The sequence below is a fragment of the Phymastichus coffea genome, unplaced genomic scaffold, assembly GCF_024137745.1.
Source record: "Phymastichus coffea isolate CEN01 unplaced genomic scaffold, Cenicafe_Pcof_1.1 PCOF00008, whole genome shotgun sequence".
In the NCBI taxonomy this organism is placed as follows: domain Eukaryota; kingdom Metazoa; phylum Arthropoda; class Insecta; order Hymenoptera; family Eulophidae; genus Phymastichus; species Phymastichus coffea.
In genome coordinates, this window is record NW_026706819.1 from 3,336,565 (window position 1) to 3,352,029 (window position 15,465).

Consider the following 15,465-nt stretch of genomic DNA (forward strand, 5'->3'; position numbering starts at 1 on the left):
ACCATTAATATCATTTGCACTATTACTTATGTGATCATGTAATCCTTTGTACGTATAAGCTCGTAATTCTTTTTGATGATTTTTGCAATATTGAATTCTATCATTTTCAATTTTTACATAACTATCTACAATCCATTGTTGGAATAATCTTCGTCCTCATATAATAGTATTCAACTCATTTTCTCTAATAGCTATTTTATATTTACTATAATCTAAACGTGTAATTTTACGATTAGAATTTCCACGATACATATTTGTATGCCAACCATGTATCATATGGGTAAAATTAAGTGTAAATCCATGGCTCTACGTTAGGATCTAAAGAACTAACTATTTCTAAGTTTTTTGAATTCTTATTTCTTATGGTAATGTATGATTCAGGTATTTCTCCATTAGCAGTTTTTGAAAATATTGCAGCAACTTCATTGACTCGTTGAAAATTATATCTACGACTGTCTGAGCCAGATTTTAATGAAAATAATAATTGAAGTTCCGAAGGAAAAGAATCATTTCTCATATCTGTTATTAGCTGTTGTATCCTAATTTCATCTTTCATCATTTCATATGATTTGGCATAACTATTCTCATTACGAATAATGTTATCTAAAATTGACATTAATTCATAATCTATAAGGGGATTTTGTTGCAATCGATAATCTCCAGCTTTCTTTTGATTGATTATCAAAAGTTGTCCATATGAAGGATTTTCACCATCGCTAGGATATAAAGCTGTATTTATTTTATAATAGATTTGTCCTAGAATTTTAAAACAGTATGGAGCTGATCGACCCGATTGAAAATGAACTAAATTAGCATTTAATGAAGCAAATGATAAAGCACTATTATAATTACGTATGTGATTAAAAAAAATTGATGATTTATTGTGTTCTCCATTAAATAAAGTAAAAAGTTCAAGTGGAAAATCTGGAAACGAATCCAATGTTACTGTTCCATGACCACAGCAGTCATTGAATGATAATCTTTTATTTGGAATTTTCTCATCTTTGAAATGATTGGCTTGGCAATATTTGCATAAAATATTCATTAATCCTAAATAATCTTTTTCAATTATATTATCTTCTAAAATACGATAATAATCAGTAATTCCTTGTCGAGCAATTTGTCGCCTTCTACGTTGATTTTCTCTTTCTTTGACTCGTCTATTTTACCGAGTAATTTCTACTTTTGCGATCGTAAGTTTACATCGACCCATAATGGTGTGACGTCGAGGTCACTCAGGTACGCTTGGAGTAAGCGTAAACTCAGGGTTGCTCTGATTTGGCTATCGTGTAACATATAAGCCGGGACGAGCAATATTGTTGCGTGGAGAAAACTGTATGCTAGCGCGGTATGTAATAACCAAATGTTATTACAAACACACCAGACTCACGGTTAATGTGTTCTTAAGGGACTTTAATGAAAATTCACCAGATTCACGCTTAATGAATTTCCAAAAAAACGGATTGCTTAAAGAACGAAAAGGATAGCCAGATATAAGGTTTTATTTACTTTTATTTTATTTAATTATTTGTTATTAAGGCTGCGCTCTCTCTGCTCATTGACCTTTTTCTCTCTCTTTCTCTCTATTCTGGATGTAATTGGGTGACTTCTTGATTGAATTTTGGCTGACTTCATGATAATATACTTCAAAATTTTCTTCTCTTATGCTTCCTCCAGCACTCATTCACTGGTAGTCACTTCTTGTTAGACACTTTCTGGTACTCACTCCACTCCTCCAGTCTTGTACAGAGCTTTTTATAAGCAGTGGGTGGTTGGGTGGAAATCCCTTTCCTCAGGCTCATGAAACGATAACAGCCAAATTTTGTATTGATGGGAAATTTTCTAATCGTATCTAGGATTTCTTTATTGGTCTGTGGGCGTGAATTTTCAGAGAGGGAAAGGGCGGTTCCTTTTTAACTTGGGCCCTTTTCTCCAGAGATGGCTCTCGGAGTGCCACTTTTAACCTGTTAACCGTGGAAATCCCTTTCTAATTACGCAACATATAACGGGCGCGTCCTTTTCCACTAAGACGTGTATGAATGACGTATTACCATAGTAGTAGTAAAATATACGTCCTGTCCGTTCCAGGGCGCAATATAAATATCGAGAACGTATTCATATGTCCTACCCGTACTTATTGTTGTTTACTTTGGACGTATTTATACGTTCCGCTCGGTTAACAGGTTAAGAGCAAGAGTGACGCTATAGTTTATAATTACTTATACAAAATCGTACTAAACTTAGTTACTTTTAACGATACATAGTGATTATTACAATAATTCAATTATTATAAATATTTAGAAAAATCCAAAACTTCTACGATTCATTATAAAATGCATTATTGTTCTAATATACAATTATTTATTAGTTATTTGGTGATTAAAAGATGGTACAATTACATTATGGTACAATAATAACTTACAAAATTGATTAAAATCCATTAAATATTATGGATATTTTCTTCAAATTCGGTGAGAAAAAAAAGAGAAATTACATTTTTATGATCCCCTTCTATTATCGGCGTGATAACGCTTCACGATGTATACGCGATGATCGTAGGCTCCGTTCAACACATCCGCATGGGACAAAGCAGGATAGAGCGTCGCAGGCTCGGGCCACTATCAAGTTTTATATAAACTCTTTATCTCGAATGCGTTTTCATCATGGGAAATCAGGAAGATTCCCGCTCCGTTCTTCATATTTATTTCTATTAATTAATATTGAAAAAAAACTAAGTTACGGCTGGCCGTCACACCCCCACACTTAAACGATTGCTAGAGGAGTGCAACGAGGAAGAGCAATCGAACTTTTAATCTTAGTTATAAGGATCTTGTCGTATCATACTGTAATCAAGGTTTTTTTTATCATTATATTTTATACTTTATAATCTCGAAGATCTTGCCCTAACATGGGAGAAACTCAAACGATGGTTTAACTGCTTGAGATTATGATGCTGGAATCGAATTACTCTGGTTGTTTTGTGCTATTTCATTTTCTTTTTTATGTAGAGTCCGATATAATTCCTGCCCAGGAGCGGTGGCAATATTTGCTGATGATTCTACATCCCCTTTCGCTTCTGTCGGTTTTGGTGCTAAATATATCAGAAAGGTTGTTAAACTATTCCATATGGCCCCAATCAGATGAAAAGACCATCCATAAATGCTATGTATAGTTATTCCATCGATGAAGACTTCTATTAATTTTTTAATAGTTTGGACAATTAGTATAATTGCAAGTATACCGGCACTGAAAGTACCAAAGATCATAAATTTCATCCACATTCTGTTCCAGGTATTGACTACTAACTGCTCTATTACATTTGTAATAATCCAATATTTGTAACGTGTCCATCTGCTCGGCTTCTGCAACGGCGGCGCGGCCTAAGAAGCGCGAACTGGTCGGATACACACAGTCACCTTACTCGCGACTCACGCGGATCCTGCTCTTGTTGATGGGCGCGACAATGCCATAAAGGCTGCGCCTTTTTCTCCTTCTGATTTCTGCTTGCTGCTTGTAGTCCCCGTTTTCGTGGGTAAAGGATCGCCCGGAGTCAGCGACTTCGCGGCTGTTTGTCGCACGTGTTATTTATGTTGCTCGCGGAGAAGAGAACGACACGAGGCAATCGAATGGGTGAAATTCACAGCATGCAGATCAAATTAACAAAATAGAAAGAGGCGTTTATGGTATGTCGCGGCTCACATGGGGTTTTCTAGGCCCCGCCGCATTTATTTTAGATAAATCAAAGTAAACGTTGATAACTGAGCTCATGCTCATACAAAAGAAATAAGCGGAGTCGGCTTTTATGCTTGCCGCTCGAACTAATACAATGCGCAGTTTTCATTTGCTCTCTTTGTGTCGCGACTTGCTTGTATCTTACTAAAGTACAGTATTACTCACGCAGCTTCGATTTTACCGCTGCGCTCCGCTGGCGAAGATGTTCTCGCGGTCAGTCAATTTCCACTCTTTCGGAATTGCTCGAACGCTCGCCGGACGAAAGTCGGGTCTCTCAGTTCATGCTCGCTCGTCCGTGGTCCGGCCCCAACCAGCCGCACGCGATCAGAAGATAGCGCCGACGACCGACACTTCCCCCACTCGCGGCTCTAGCTGAAAACGTATACACACTTACAGTGCGTATGCCCTTTCGGCGCTCTCTCACCTCGCGCTCGCGACTACTTGCACCTGTGTGCGTGTCCTCACGACTCTCTTTCTCTTTAATGTTGGCTATGCGAGCCTATGTGTGTGAGCGGTCGAGATACCACGTCAAAACATTCCTCGTTCATTAACTTTCCAATTATTCCGTTACTGTCTTTTATGGTGTGTTCACGAATTTCTCGAGTTACATCATTTATTACTGCAAGTTGTTCCAAAGGAAAGAGGATTCTGTTCATTAAATCTTGTAGATCCTTTTCTGTATACATTCTGCTGGTGGCTAGTAAGGAAATATTCTGGTATTTCCAGGTTAATCCAGAAAAAGGCTTAAGAGTGGTGATAATTTTTGCTTCTACTGCTCTTGGTAAAAACTAAAATCAGTCATCATTGAAATAAAAGAATGTGGATAGTAGAGCATTACAATCAACTACTGTCCCATAAGCTTTTAAAATATGTGTTTTAGGAGATAAGATTTGGTATGGTTGTTATGGATTACTTTTAGTTCAGCATAACATTCATCTCCTTGCGATACTTTCACATTAACGGGTATACACTTAACAATGTGCACTACCTCTCCTGCTGTTACAACCATGTATCCGGGTCCTTTGATGAGATTATAGACAAACTGATCGAGAGATTGACTAGCAATGGCAAGTGCATTTTTCAAAATTTCTCTTTCGTGCTTACAGCGATGTACGACAACATCCTTGTACATACGACTTAATTGTACTTTTATGTGACGTTCTACATATACAAACTTAGAATTCACATACGAAAACATATCTAGGTTATTCATTGATATTTTCTTATTTAGAAAAAATGCATTATTTTCGACAACATAAACAAATAATTTTGGGTGTTCGGTAACTATAATTTCGTAACCTTATAGATTACGTTTGGATTTGGATATTAACGCGAAAGCAATGTCTTGTGTTACTAACGAGTATAAAGTTTGTTCTATTTCACCTTCAATTTGATTATCTGCTCCTTCACATAATATTTGATACCGATTAAATTTGCACACAACTTTAGGTACACTGTAACGGTCCAGTCTGATTTGTCCCTTTTTTCCCTCTGCAAAATAACAACCCGTCGTGCATGAGACAATCAAAGAAAACCGGTAATTGAGCGAAGGCGCTTTTCTCACACATATGCAAATGTGTTAGGGGAACTCTGCGAAAACATTACCATATAAGGAGCGTGACGTCACGACCGTGGGAAATATATTGTTTACAATGCAAAATCGACAATTATAAAGTTTTTCGAATGAATAAAAGCACTTTTTAGTCAATTTTGATGCGCTGATCCTGAATTTCATGTCGTTATAATTCTCAAGTCGGTATTTATTAGTTTAATTTAATTTATTATTTGATTATTGAATTGTATTACTTATAACACTAAAAGGCGATTTTTTCTCGAGAAACGATTTATGTTAAAAAATTCGTTATTTCACATTTAATTTTTTAAATGATAAAATTGCAATCTCGATCGAGCCATTTTGCAACAAAATATATGCAAAGTTTGTATCAATTTCAAAAATAGCGTTGCAGGGGCTACCAAGCGTAGAATGGAGCCCATTTCGCAAGTATAAATTTGCTCGTCGCTGTGACAAGAGGATTCACTATCCTACCTTGCTTAGCAGCGCGAGCACTGTTTAGAAATAAATCCTCGGCAATTTCCTGAGATAAATTTCTTTATTCAGTGGTTAACCTGCTAATTTCTCTCCTTTCGATATCTAAGTGCTCAACTCATAAGACTATCTCCCTTATGAGAAAAAAGTAGCCTTAGATAACTCCCTACCTTAAATCAAATAATTGTTGAGAAATTGTAATAGTGTCGGCCTGCAATGCCGATTAATTCATCACTATCACCAATTATTTATAAAGGGGGAAGGCAAGGGAGGCGGTGTATCGCTCCAAGCAAAGCAGGAAGGAGAACAGCGGGCAAAAGAATTTCACACACACACAATTCCTTAACACACGTTTATTACAAATGCACTACCCGAGTGCCGACGAGAATACAAACACTTATTACTATTAACAACACGCGCACTTATTCTAAACGAGATGACCGGCACGTTAGCGCCATGCCACCTCGTTAACCGGCTTAAACAATTACTTAAATTTACACACTGCCGAAAACTACGCCGGCTCGGGAAAGCCTGGCATAGCAACGCGAACCGTGAGAATCGCCGAGGAAGATTAGAGAGAGAAACGAGAGGAGAGAAAACTAAACCTGACCAAATTCTGTTTGCTGCTTGGCAGGTGGGCTGCAGGTGAGGCGACTAGCGCAAAACGTGGCCCAGTCTTCTTTGTCGTCACGGCTCTCGCACTTTCTCTCTGGTCTGAGGCAGAGAAACAATGGTAATCCTTCCAGTGCGGCCGATCTCCTCCTTGTATGTCGATCTAGAGACGAGTGCGTGCGAGTCGGCTTCTCACGCCTTCCCCACCACTGTCCTCCTAATCGGCGGCACGCGGCACTGCCCGTCGCGACAAGTGCCGCGCGCCAAGCCCAATACTCAAACTATTGCTTTCTCTCTCTCTCTCTCTCTCTCTCTCTCTCTCTCTCTCTCTCTCTCTCTCTCGCACTCTCAATACTCGAGCGCGTCGTCGCGTCCACGGCTTCTCCTTCCACTCTCGTGCGTTGCTGAAAAATAAAAGGGCAGGCATCAGGCACGTGGTAAAAACGTGCGCTTGATGCCGGCCGTGCGCCTTTGCCTAGGAAGGAGAGGGAGATAAGCGCACGGTGCAGGCCATGACCGGCCTACACCGTCACAAAATTAAATTGAGTATTGGTTGCGGCGCTGTCGGGCCTCTCCCTGATAGATGCAATCACGCTCAATTGCATTTCAAGACGATTCATCGAGTTAGAAAACTTTGGGTTTACTACTCGAAAAATTTTCATATTTCATTTAGAATATACACGTGTCAACTTCTTGCTACTCTCAGAAACGCGATTATGAATACAACAGAAAGAGTCCGAACTATTGTTTTGATAACGTGTGAAAGATTCAAACGTTACATTTGGCGCCCGAACAGGGACTCTTTAGTAATTTATAAACAGTTTTCGAGCGAAAGATCTTTGATTTGTCGCGTGCGTATTCAAATCTTTGTAATGACGAATAGCCGAAAATTAAAACTTGCTAAACGCAAAAATGCTGCGTTAAGAAAAGAAGTACAGAAATTAAGAGAGAGAATTAGTCTGTTAGAATCGCGATTCGAGACGGTATTCCACGTAACAGCAACAAATATTCGCACCTTTTACGAGGACTTGTTGTTTGTACACAATATGTGCACGTTCATGGTAGATTCGTTGCCCGTTCCAGCAGCATAATCACTCAAAGTTAGCGTAAACGCTTACAATAAGTTTTACTTCTTACACTATTAATTAAATATACTCATGAAGTCATGAAAAATAGCATAGTCCTTCATTAGTTTATTGTTAACTGAATTTTAGTAATTATTGTACGTTCTCATATGTATTGACTCTCCCAATATTTCTCTGATCGAGATGACGATTTAAGCTAACTTCCAAAATGTCTGGAAATAAACGACGTTCTATTTTTACATCAATTGAGATCACTTCAAAAGCGATCCTAAATGAATTGAATAATGATGTTCTTGATGATTATTTGAATGATCACGATAAGAAAACTCGAGAATGGGAAAAAGCAGTTGTAGGGGAGTTGAAACAATTAGATTGTGAACAAACTATTTCACGATTTTGCTACCATGTCAGAAACGATTAACAAACTTTGCAATAAAGTCGAAAGACTAACATGCAAAATAAGTGAACAAGAGGCATTGATCTCTACTTTAAAATCCAAATTGAATGACTCAAATGTAGTTATTGAACAATTGAAAGAACGTTGCGATGAAAATTTAAATGATATTATCTGCGCTAAGGATAATATTATTAACGAAATAAAAGATAACATTTCGGAACTCCGAGTAGTATTTTGTTGGTGAATTTTCTTTTCGCCATCGTAGAAGATTATAACCTCATTACAAGATGCTTCGCGACGAGGGTCAACTTATGGTTCTACGTGAGGAAAACGAGCTGCTTCAACGGCAGATCGAAGAACTACGTCAACAAATGGAGCATCGAGTGCAAAATTTACAATCGCAGGAGCTGCAGGAGCCACCGCCGCAGCAGCAGCAGCTACAAGAACAACAGCAGTTGTAGCCTCAAGGCGTCATCGCTGACACCGTCAACCAACGCCATACAGTACATCGTGTCGCTGTGAAATTGACGCTATTTTGGTCAGATAAACCAAGCTTGTGGTTTGTTCAAGCTGATTCTCAATTTACGCTTTCTGACATCCTTAACGAAGTGACAAAGTTTCATTATGTTGTTTCTCAATTGGACGCTCGCATTGCATTGGAAGTCGAGGATGTTATTAAAAATCCTCGTCAATTAAACCCCTACACATATTTACGCACAAAAATAATTAAGCGATTATCTGCGTCTGAGGAACAACGTGTCCGCCAACTCATTAGTGCGGAGGAGCTAGGCGATCGTAAGCCTTCCCAGTTTCTTCGGCATCTCCAATCCCTTACTGGTACAACTATTGTGCCGGATAACCTCTTACGTCGGCTTTGGCTTCAACGTCTTCCGCAAAACATCCAGGCTATCCTTGCATCACAGTCTGAGTTGGCGATCGATAAACTTTCTGAGCTCGCCGACAAAATCATCAAAGTTTCGCCTTGTCCTCCCAATTTCTCGGTCAACGCTGCATTGAACAACAAAGGTACTGAAAACGATTTATTAAAAGCGGTTGCTGAATTGCAAAAACAAGTCGCTGAATTGGCTGCTTCTCGTTCGCGTTCTCGAAATCGTCACGGTTATAACCACAATTCTCGCAACAGAAATAAATCTCAAAACCGGGACGATTCTAACAAAAAAACAGACGAGGTTTGTTGGTATCAAAAAAAGTTTCAGCAAAATACTAAAAAGTGCGTCAAGCCTTGCAAGTTTTCGGGAAACGACCAAAGCAGTCCGTAAGGACGGCATCTGACTGTTCTTCATCTAGTAGCCGTCTCATTGTTGTCGATAAAGTAACCAAAAATTGTTTCCCCGTCGATACAGGTTCTGATTTATACTGTTTTCCTCGTCGTTTATTACGAGACCTACGTTCTCCTGTTAACTACGAGTTGTGTGCTGCAAACGGAACCAAAATAAAAACGTATGGTTTTCTAAACTTAAATCTTAACCTAGGATTTCGTCGTGATTTTCCATGGAGATTCATCGTCGCTGACGTCAATCTGCCGATAATTGAGTCTGATTTTCTCGCTCATTATCACCTTTTACCGGACTGTCATACAAAACGTATCGTCGACGTAACCACTGGTCTTCGAGTACAAGGTTTATCTCAGCCTTTTTCGCAGAGCAGTATCAAAGTGGTTCAAGATTCTTCACCATACGCTGCTCTTGTGTCTGAATTTTCTGAAATCACTCGTCCTCCGGGTTTACCTCGAAACATCAAACACGAAACCGTCCATCACATTCGTACTACTCCTGGACCACCGGTTACAAGTAAAGTTCGCCGATTATGTCCTGAAAAATTAAAAATCGCTCGCAAAGAATTTGACTACATGTTATTAGCTGGCACAACTCGTCCTTCCGAAAGTTCTTGGTCTTCTCCACTGCATTTAGCACCAAAAAGTGACTTATCTTGGCGTCCCTGTGGTGACTTTCGAAAGCTAAACGCTCGAACGATTCCGGATCGTTATCCGGTTCGTCATATCCACGATGCCACTTATTTTATCGATGGTTGCATCATCTTTTCTAAGATCGATCTTGTAAAAGCTTATCAACAAATTCCAGTTGCTGAAGAAAATATCGGTAAAACTGCCATCATCACACCATTTGGTCTTTTTGAATTTCCATTCATGACGTTTGGACTTCGAAATGCTGGCCAAACTTTTCAAAGGTTTATGGACGAAGTTTTGCGTGGTTTGGATTTTTGTTTCACTTATATGGACGACATTCTCGTTTTCTCTCGTTCTAAAGAAGAACATGAGCGTCATCTTCGAATTATTTTCGAACGTCTTGCAAAGTACGGCCTAGTTATCAATCCACAGAAGTGCATCTTTGGAGTTCCCGAGGTTCCTTTCATTGGTTACACCATTTCTGCTGCTGGCATTCGAGCCCCAGAAGAACGAATAAAGGCGATTCAAGATTACCCTTTACCAAAAACAGCTCAAGGTCTTCGCCGTTTCCTGGGAATGCTGAATTTCTACCGCAGATTCATACCTCATGCCTCTGAATATGCAGCTCCTCTGCACGGTGCAATCAGTAATCCATTATTGAAAGGCGCTCAACCAATCACATGGATACCTGAACTTGAAGAAGCTTTCATAACCTGCAAGAACTGCATTTCATCTGCTTCACTTCTTGTTCACCCTCGCATTGGAGCACCTCTTGGTTTATTTACAGATGTCTCGAATCACTCTGTTGGAGCTTGTTTACAACAGCTTGTTGGTGACGTGTGGCAGCCTCTCGCTTTCTTCTCTAAGAAAATGTCAACAAAAGAAAGTTCTTGGCCTGCTTATTATCGTGAACTTCTGGCTATCTACGCTGCGATCCAGCGCTTTCGCCATCTTCTGGAAGGGTACCAATTCACGATCTTCACAGACCACAAACCATTAATTTACGCCTTATAGCAAAAACGTGAAAAGCTCCCGCCAATTCAACTCAATAAACTTTCGTTCATCGCAGAATTTTCTACGGATATACAACATATCAAAGGTACCGATAATGTCGTTGCCGATACTCTTTCCCGGATCGAAGCCATTTCTGCACCATTTGATTTCGAGTTGCTGGTTAAATCTTAAAAAAAAGACGAAGAACTCAGGAGAATTACTAAAAAAAACTCTTTTCTCAGCATTGAGCATATGCCGATTCCTGGTACCTCACTTACGGTATTTTGTGATACATCGACAGGAAAACCTCGGCCTTTCATCACACAGCTTTTTCGTCGTGACATCTTCGACCAATAGCACACTTTGAGTCATCCCGGCGCAAACTCTTCACTCAAATTAATCAGCGATCGATTTGTTTGGCCTTCCATGAATAAGGATTGCCGAAATTGGGCTTGTACTTGCAGTGATTGTCAACGATCAAAAATTACTCGCCATGTTCACGCTCCACTTGGATATTTCGAGACTCCTACGAAGATATGTTCATACATCCACATCGATCTGATTGGTCCACTTCCACCTGCACGTGCTTTTCGATATTGCTTGACTGTCATCAATCGTTTTACACGATGGCCTGAGGTTTATCCTTTAGAGAACATAACTGCAGACACTGTGACTCAAGCACTTTTAGATTGCTGGATATATCGTTTTGGCTTTTCAGAAACTTTATCCTCAGATCGTTGTCCTTAATTTACTTCACACCTCTTCAAGAACTTTATCAAACTCTTCGGAATCCGACACAACTTCACTACAAGTTGGCATCCTGCTTCGAATAGTTTGATCGAACTCTTACACCGCCATTTAAAAGCTGCAATCATGGCTCATTCTGACATCAATTGGGTTCAAGCTTTGCCTCTAGTACTTCTTGGTATTCGTTCTGCTTTGAAAGAAGATATCAAGGCTACTTCAGCAGAGATGGTCTATGGAGAAACCCTTCGTTTACCTTTTAAACTGCTTTCTTCAAACCTTGAAAACAAGAATCTCGGCGATCCAAGCAGCTTCCTCTCAAGCTTACGGGAGTTCATGTCACGCTTACGCCCAACTCCAGCATCAAGACATTGTCAACCTGGCGTTTTCGTTTTCAAGGAGCTCTCCAAATGCAGTCATGCCTTTTTGAAACAAGGACCTTTTCTAAAGGCACTCCAACCACCATACACTGGCCCATACGAAGTCATGGATCGAAACGCAAAAACGATCACACTCAAGATCTGTAACAACAAGCCTACCAAAGTCTCTATTGATCGAGTGAAACCTGCATTCATTTTGCAAGATGATGTCACACCTGTTCCTGTTCCTGTTTTTGTTTCTGTTCCTGATGCTGTACCTACAGAACCAATTCCTGTTCCTGTTTCTATTCCTGATTCTGTACTTACAGAACCAATATCAGTTCCTGTTCCTGATGTTGTGCCTACAGAGCCAACGCAAGTTCCCGAACGCACTACACGATTTGGCAGAAGAGTCAAATTTCGAGACATTTTAAATTTGAAGCCAAATTCTTTGCCAAGGGGGGTAGTGTGGCGAGCGCATCAAGCATTCGAACCAACATTCGAACGTGGTTGAGAAACAAAAGTGTGAGCACAGCAACGAACATTCATTTCGTTTTATAAAAAAACATTTTATAGTGAGTCTGTCAATTGTATTCTTAATAAACAGTCGTTTTATTATTAACTATTTGACTTGTTACTAATAGGAGTAAACTACTTAAATAAATAACCATTTATTCCTATAAGTATGACCAGAATTTTGGCGAAGAAGCATCCTTGTTCGGAAATCTAACCCAAAACCGCCTAGACGCAGGCGCCGCAAAAGACGACAATACGAATCTAACGTGGACGGAGATTAACGAAAAAATTAGCGTATGCTCAAGCTTAACTGAGAATCAGAAAAACGAATTGGCAGCATTGGTGTATGAATTCAAAGATGTGTTCCGCAAAAAGCCCGGACTATTGAAGATTTACACTCATAAGTTAGTACTCCAGGATGAAAAACCTTACTCTTCGAAACAGTATTCGGTGCCTTTGAAACATCGCGAAAACATGAGAACTGCAATCAAATAAATGTTCATACGAAGGTCAAAAAGTAATTTCATAAATCCAGTTGTCATCAGCGTAAAGAAAGATGGATCTGTTCGATTATGTCTAGACGCTAGACAATTGAACAAGAAACTGGTAAAAGATTATGAAACTCCATTACGTATGGAAGACATTTTTCAGCAATGCTTTGGGATTAACTATATGTCGAGTTTTGATTTGACGAGTAGTTTTTGACAAGTCCTACTAGACGAAAAGAGTAAGAAGTATACAGCCTTTATAATTGAAGGAAATACATATGAATTTAACGTCGTACCTTTTGAAATTTGTACCAGTACAGCTACCTTAGTAAGGGCTTTGAATCTATCCATTGGCGATTTAAAACAATTTGTAATCCCGTTTGTAGACGATATTCTCTGTATCTCAAAAACATTCGAGGAACATATCTATCATCTTTGAGCGTTATTCACTTGTTGCCGTAGAGACAATTATGTTTGAAAATTTTCAAAATCGAAGCTAGTTCAAAACGAGATGGAATTTTTAGGTCATGTTATTACACCCTCGGGTATCAAGCCCCAAAGGGAAAAATTACAACTTCTAAAAGACTTTAAAGCTCCTAAAAATCTTAAAAGCTTGCAAAGCTTTCCCGGTTTCGTCAACTTTTATACAAAATTCGCTAAGAATTATGCGGCCGTCTGTCGACCTCTAATGGATTTGTTGCGGAAAAGTAGTAGCTACTTTTAGCGTAATTATTATAGCAAGTTTGATGAAAAAACCATCACCAGCTCTTATAAAAAATTTTATTAACCTTCCATATCTCCAAAAACAGGACGCTTTTATTAATAGGATTAAGAAACGAGAAAGTTTTAACAACCGATTCGTGGTCCAGGGAAAATTGGTGTTCAAACGGGAAAAAAGTAAAACCAAACTTGTGCTCCCAGAACATATGATTAATGATTTGATAACTGAACTTCATGAAATGTACGGACATGTAGATGTCGGAAAATCTTCAAAATGATACAAAAAGATTTCTATATCCCAAAATTACGGAAAAAACTTAGCAGCATAATTCAACGCTATGATTTGTGCCAACGTACCAAGTACTACAATCAGAAAATAGATACAGTGATGCAACCAATTCTAGTGAATCATCCTAGAGATCTATTGTCGACTGATTTTTATGGTCCTCTGCCAACTTCAACCGGAGGAGTCAAGTATATTTTGACTACCATCGATGTCTTTAGTAAATACATCGTAATGTATCCAATGAGACGTGCTACTACCCACACAACCATTAAAAAGATTTTTGAAGACTATGTGCCCAAATATGGAAAGCCAAGATCAATCATTAGCGACCACGGTACTCAATTCATATCGAAGAATTGGATAGAAAAGCTGGCGTCTATGAACATAAATTTGATATTCTCTAGCATACGCAAAGTAACTCAGTAGAGCGTATACATAGAGAGTTGGGACGTTTTTTAAGAGCATATGCCCATGAAAATCCAAAAGGTTGGGCCTCGTTAATACCAAAGATACAAAATATAATAAATTCTATTTATCACGACACAACCGAATATACACCTATGGAAATCCACCTAGGACAGAAGCCAGATAGCTTTTGGCATCGCTGGTTTTCCCCAAATGATTCGACTGTATCTAACAAAATCACTGATCTTCGCAAAAAGGTCCACGAAAAGCTAAGCAAGAGAGCTCTAGCGCATAACATTAATTCAAAGCATAAACCATACAAGATAAATAACATTGTGTTACTAAAAAGTCACAATGCAACAGATAAATCAGAAGAACGTTTTAAAAAATTTATGAAATTGTACGAAGGACCATACATAGTACAATCAATCATAGGTATGGATACATATTTGCAAGTTACAAGAATCCAAAAATTCGAGGAAAATTTCACACCTCGTTATTAAAGCCTTACCACTGTTAGTGGCATTTCACATTCTTCCACGTTTAATAAAGATATAGTGGTTATATTAAGAGATGTTGTTCCGCAGTCGTATCCTATGATGGCTGTAACTGGATTAGTTATTGTTAAGAATATCAGTGATAACAGAGAAGAATGCAACATGTTTTCGGTCTGTAATCAGAAAATATTTCGTTATATGTTCCTTTTGTTCAATTATCTATTGTTTGTTTCATAATATATATATTTTATTTTATAATTTCTACTATCTCATTTTATTTTATATTATATTATATTTTTCCTCTCTCCTTTTATTTTTATTTTGGCTTAATTTCTTTGGTTTCTTTGATTTCTTTGATTTGTTTATATATGAAATTCAGAGTCTATTTGAATGAACTATTTTTGTGCCCTTTTAAGTCTTTATTTTTACATTATGTTTTGGAAGAATACCAACTATTTTATAAGGTCCTGAGTAATGATCCCTGAATTTCCCCGGTTCAGGTCCTGATTTTAAAAAAACGTAATCATCTAAACTGAAGTCTTGGATTTATATGTCTATCATAATATTTTTTTGATTATTCTTTAGAGCTAACTAAATTTTCGTAAGCTAATTTTTGTATACTACATAAACGCGCAACTAAATCTAATATATATCTTT

General features: G+C 38.4%; 2 protein-coding genes across 4 annotated transcripts in view; both read left to right on the forward strand.

The window, feature by feature from the left end:
- LOC131669918 (uncharacterized) overlaps positions 1–15,465 on the forward strand; it is a 1,245,201-nt gene that overhangs the window by 702,843 nt on the left and 526,893 nt on the right. The gene's annotated exons all lie outside the window — the stretch shown is intronic.
- On the forward strand, positions 11,667–12,410 carry LOC131670116 (uncharacterized). The gene has a single exon (XM_058945493.1). It carries the CDS (start codon positions 11,667–11,669, stop codon positions 12,408–12,410), a length of 744 nt encoding a protein of 247 aa, XP_058801476.1.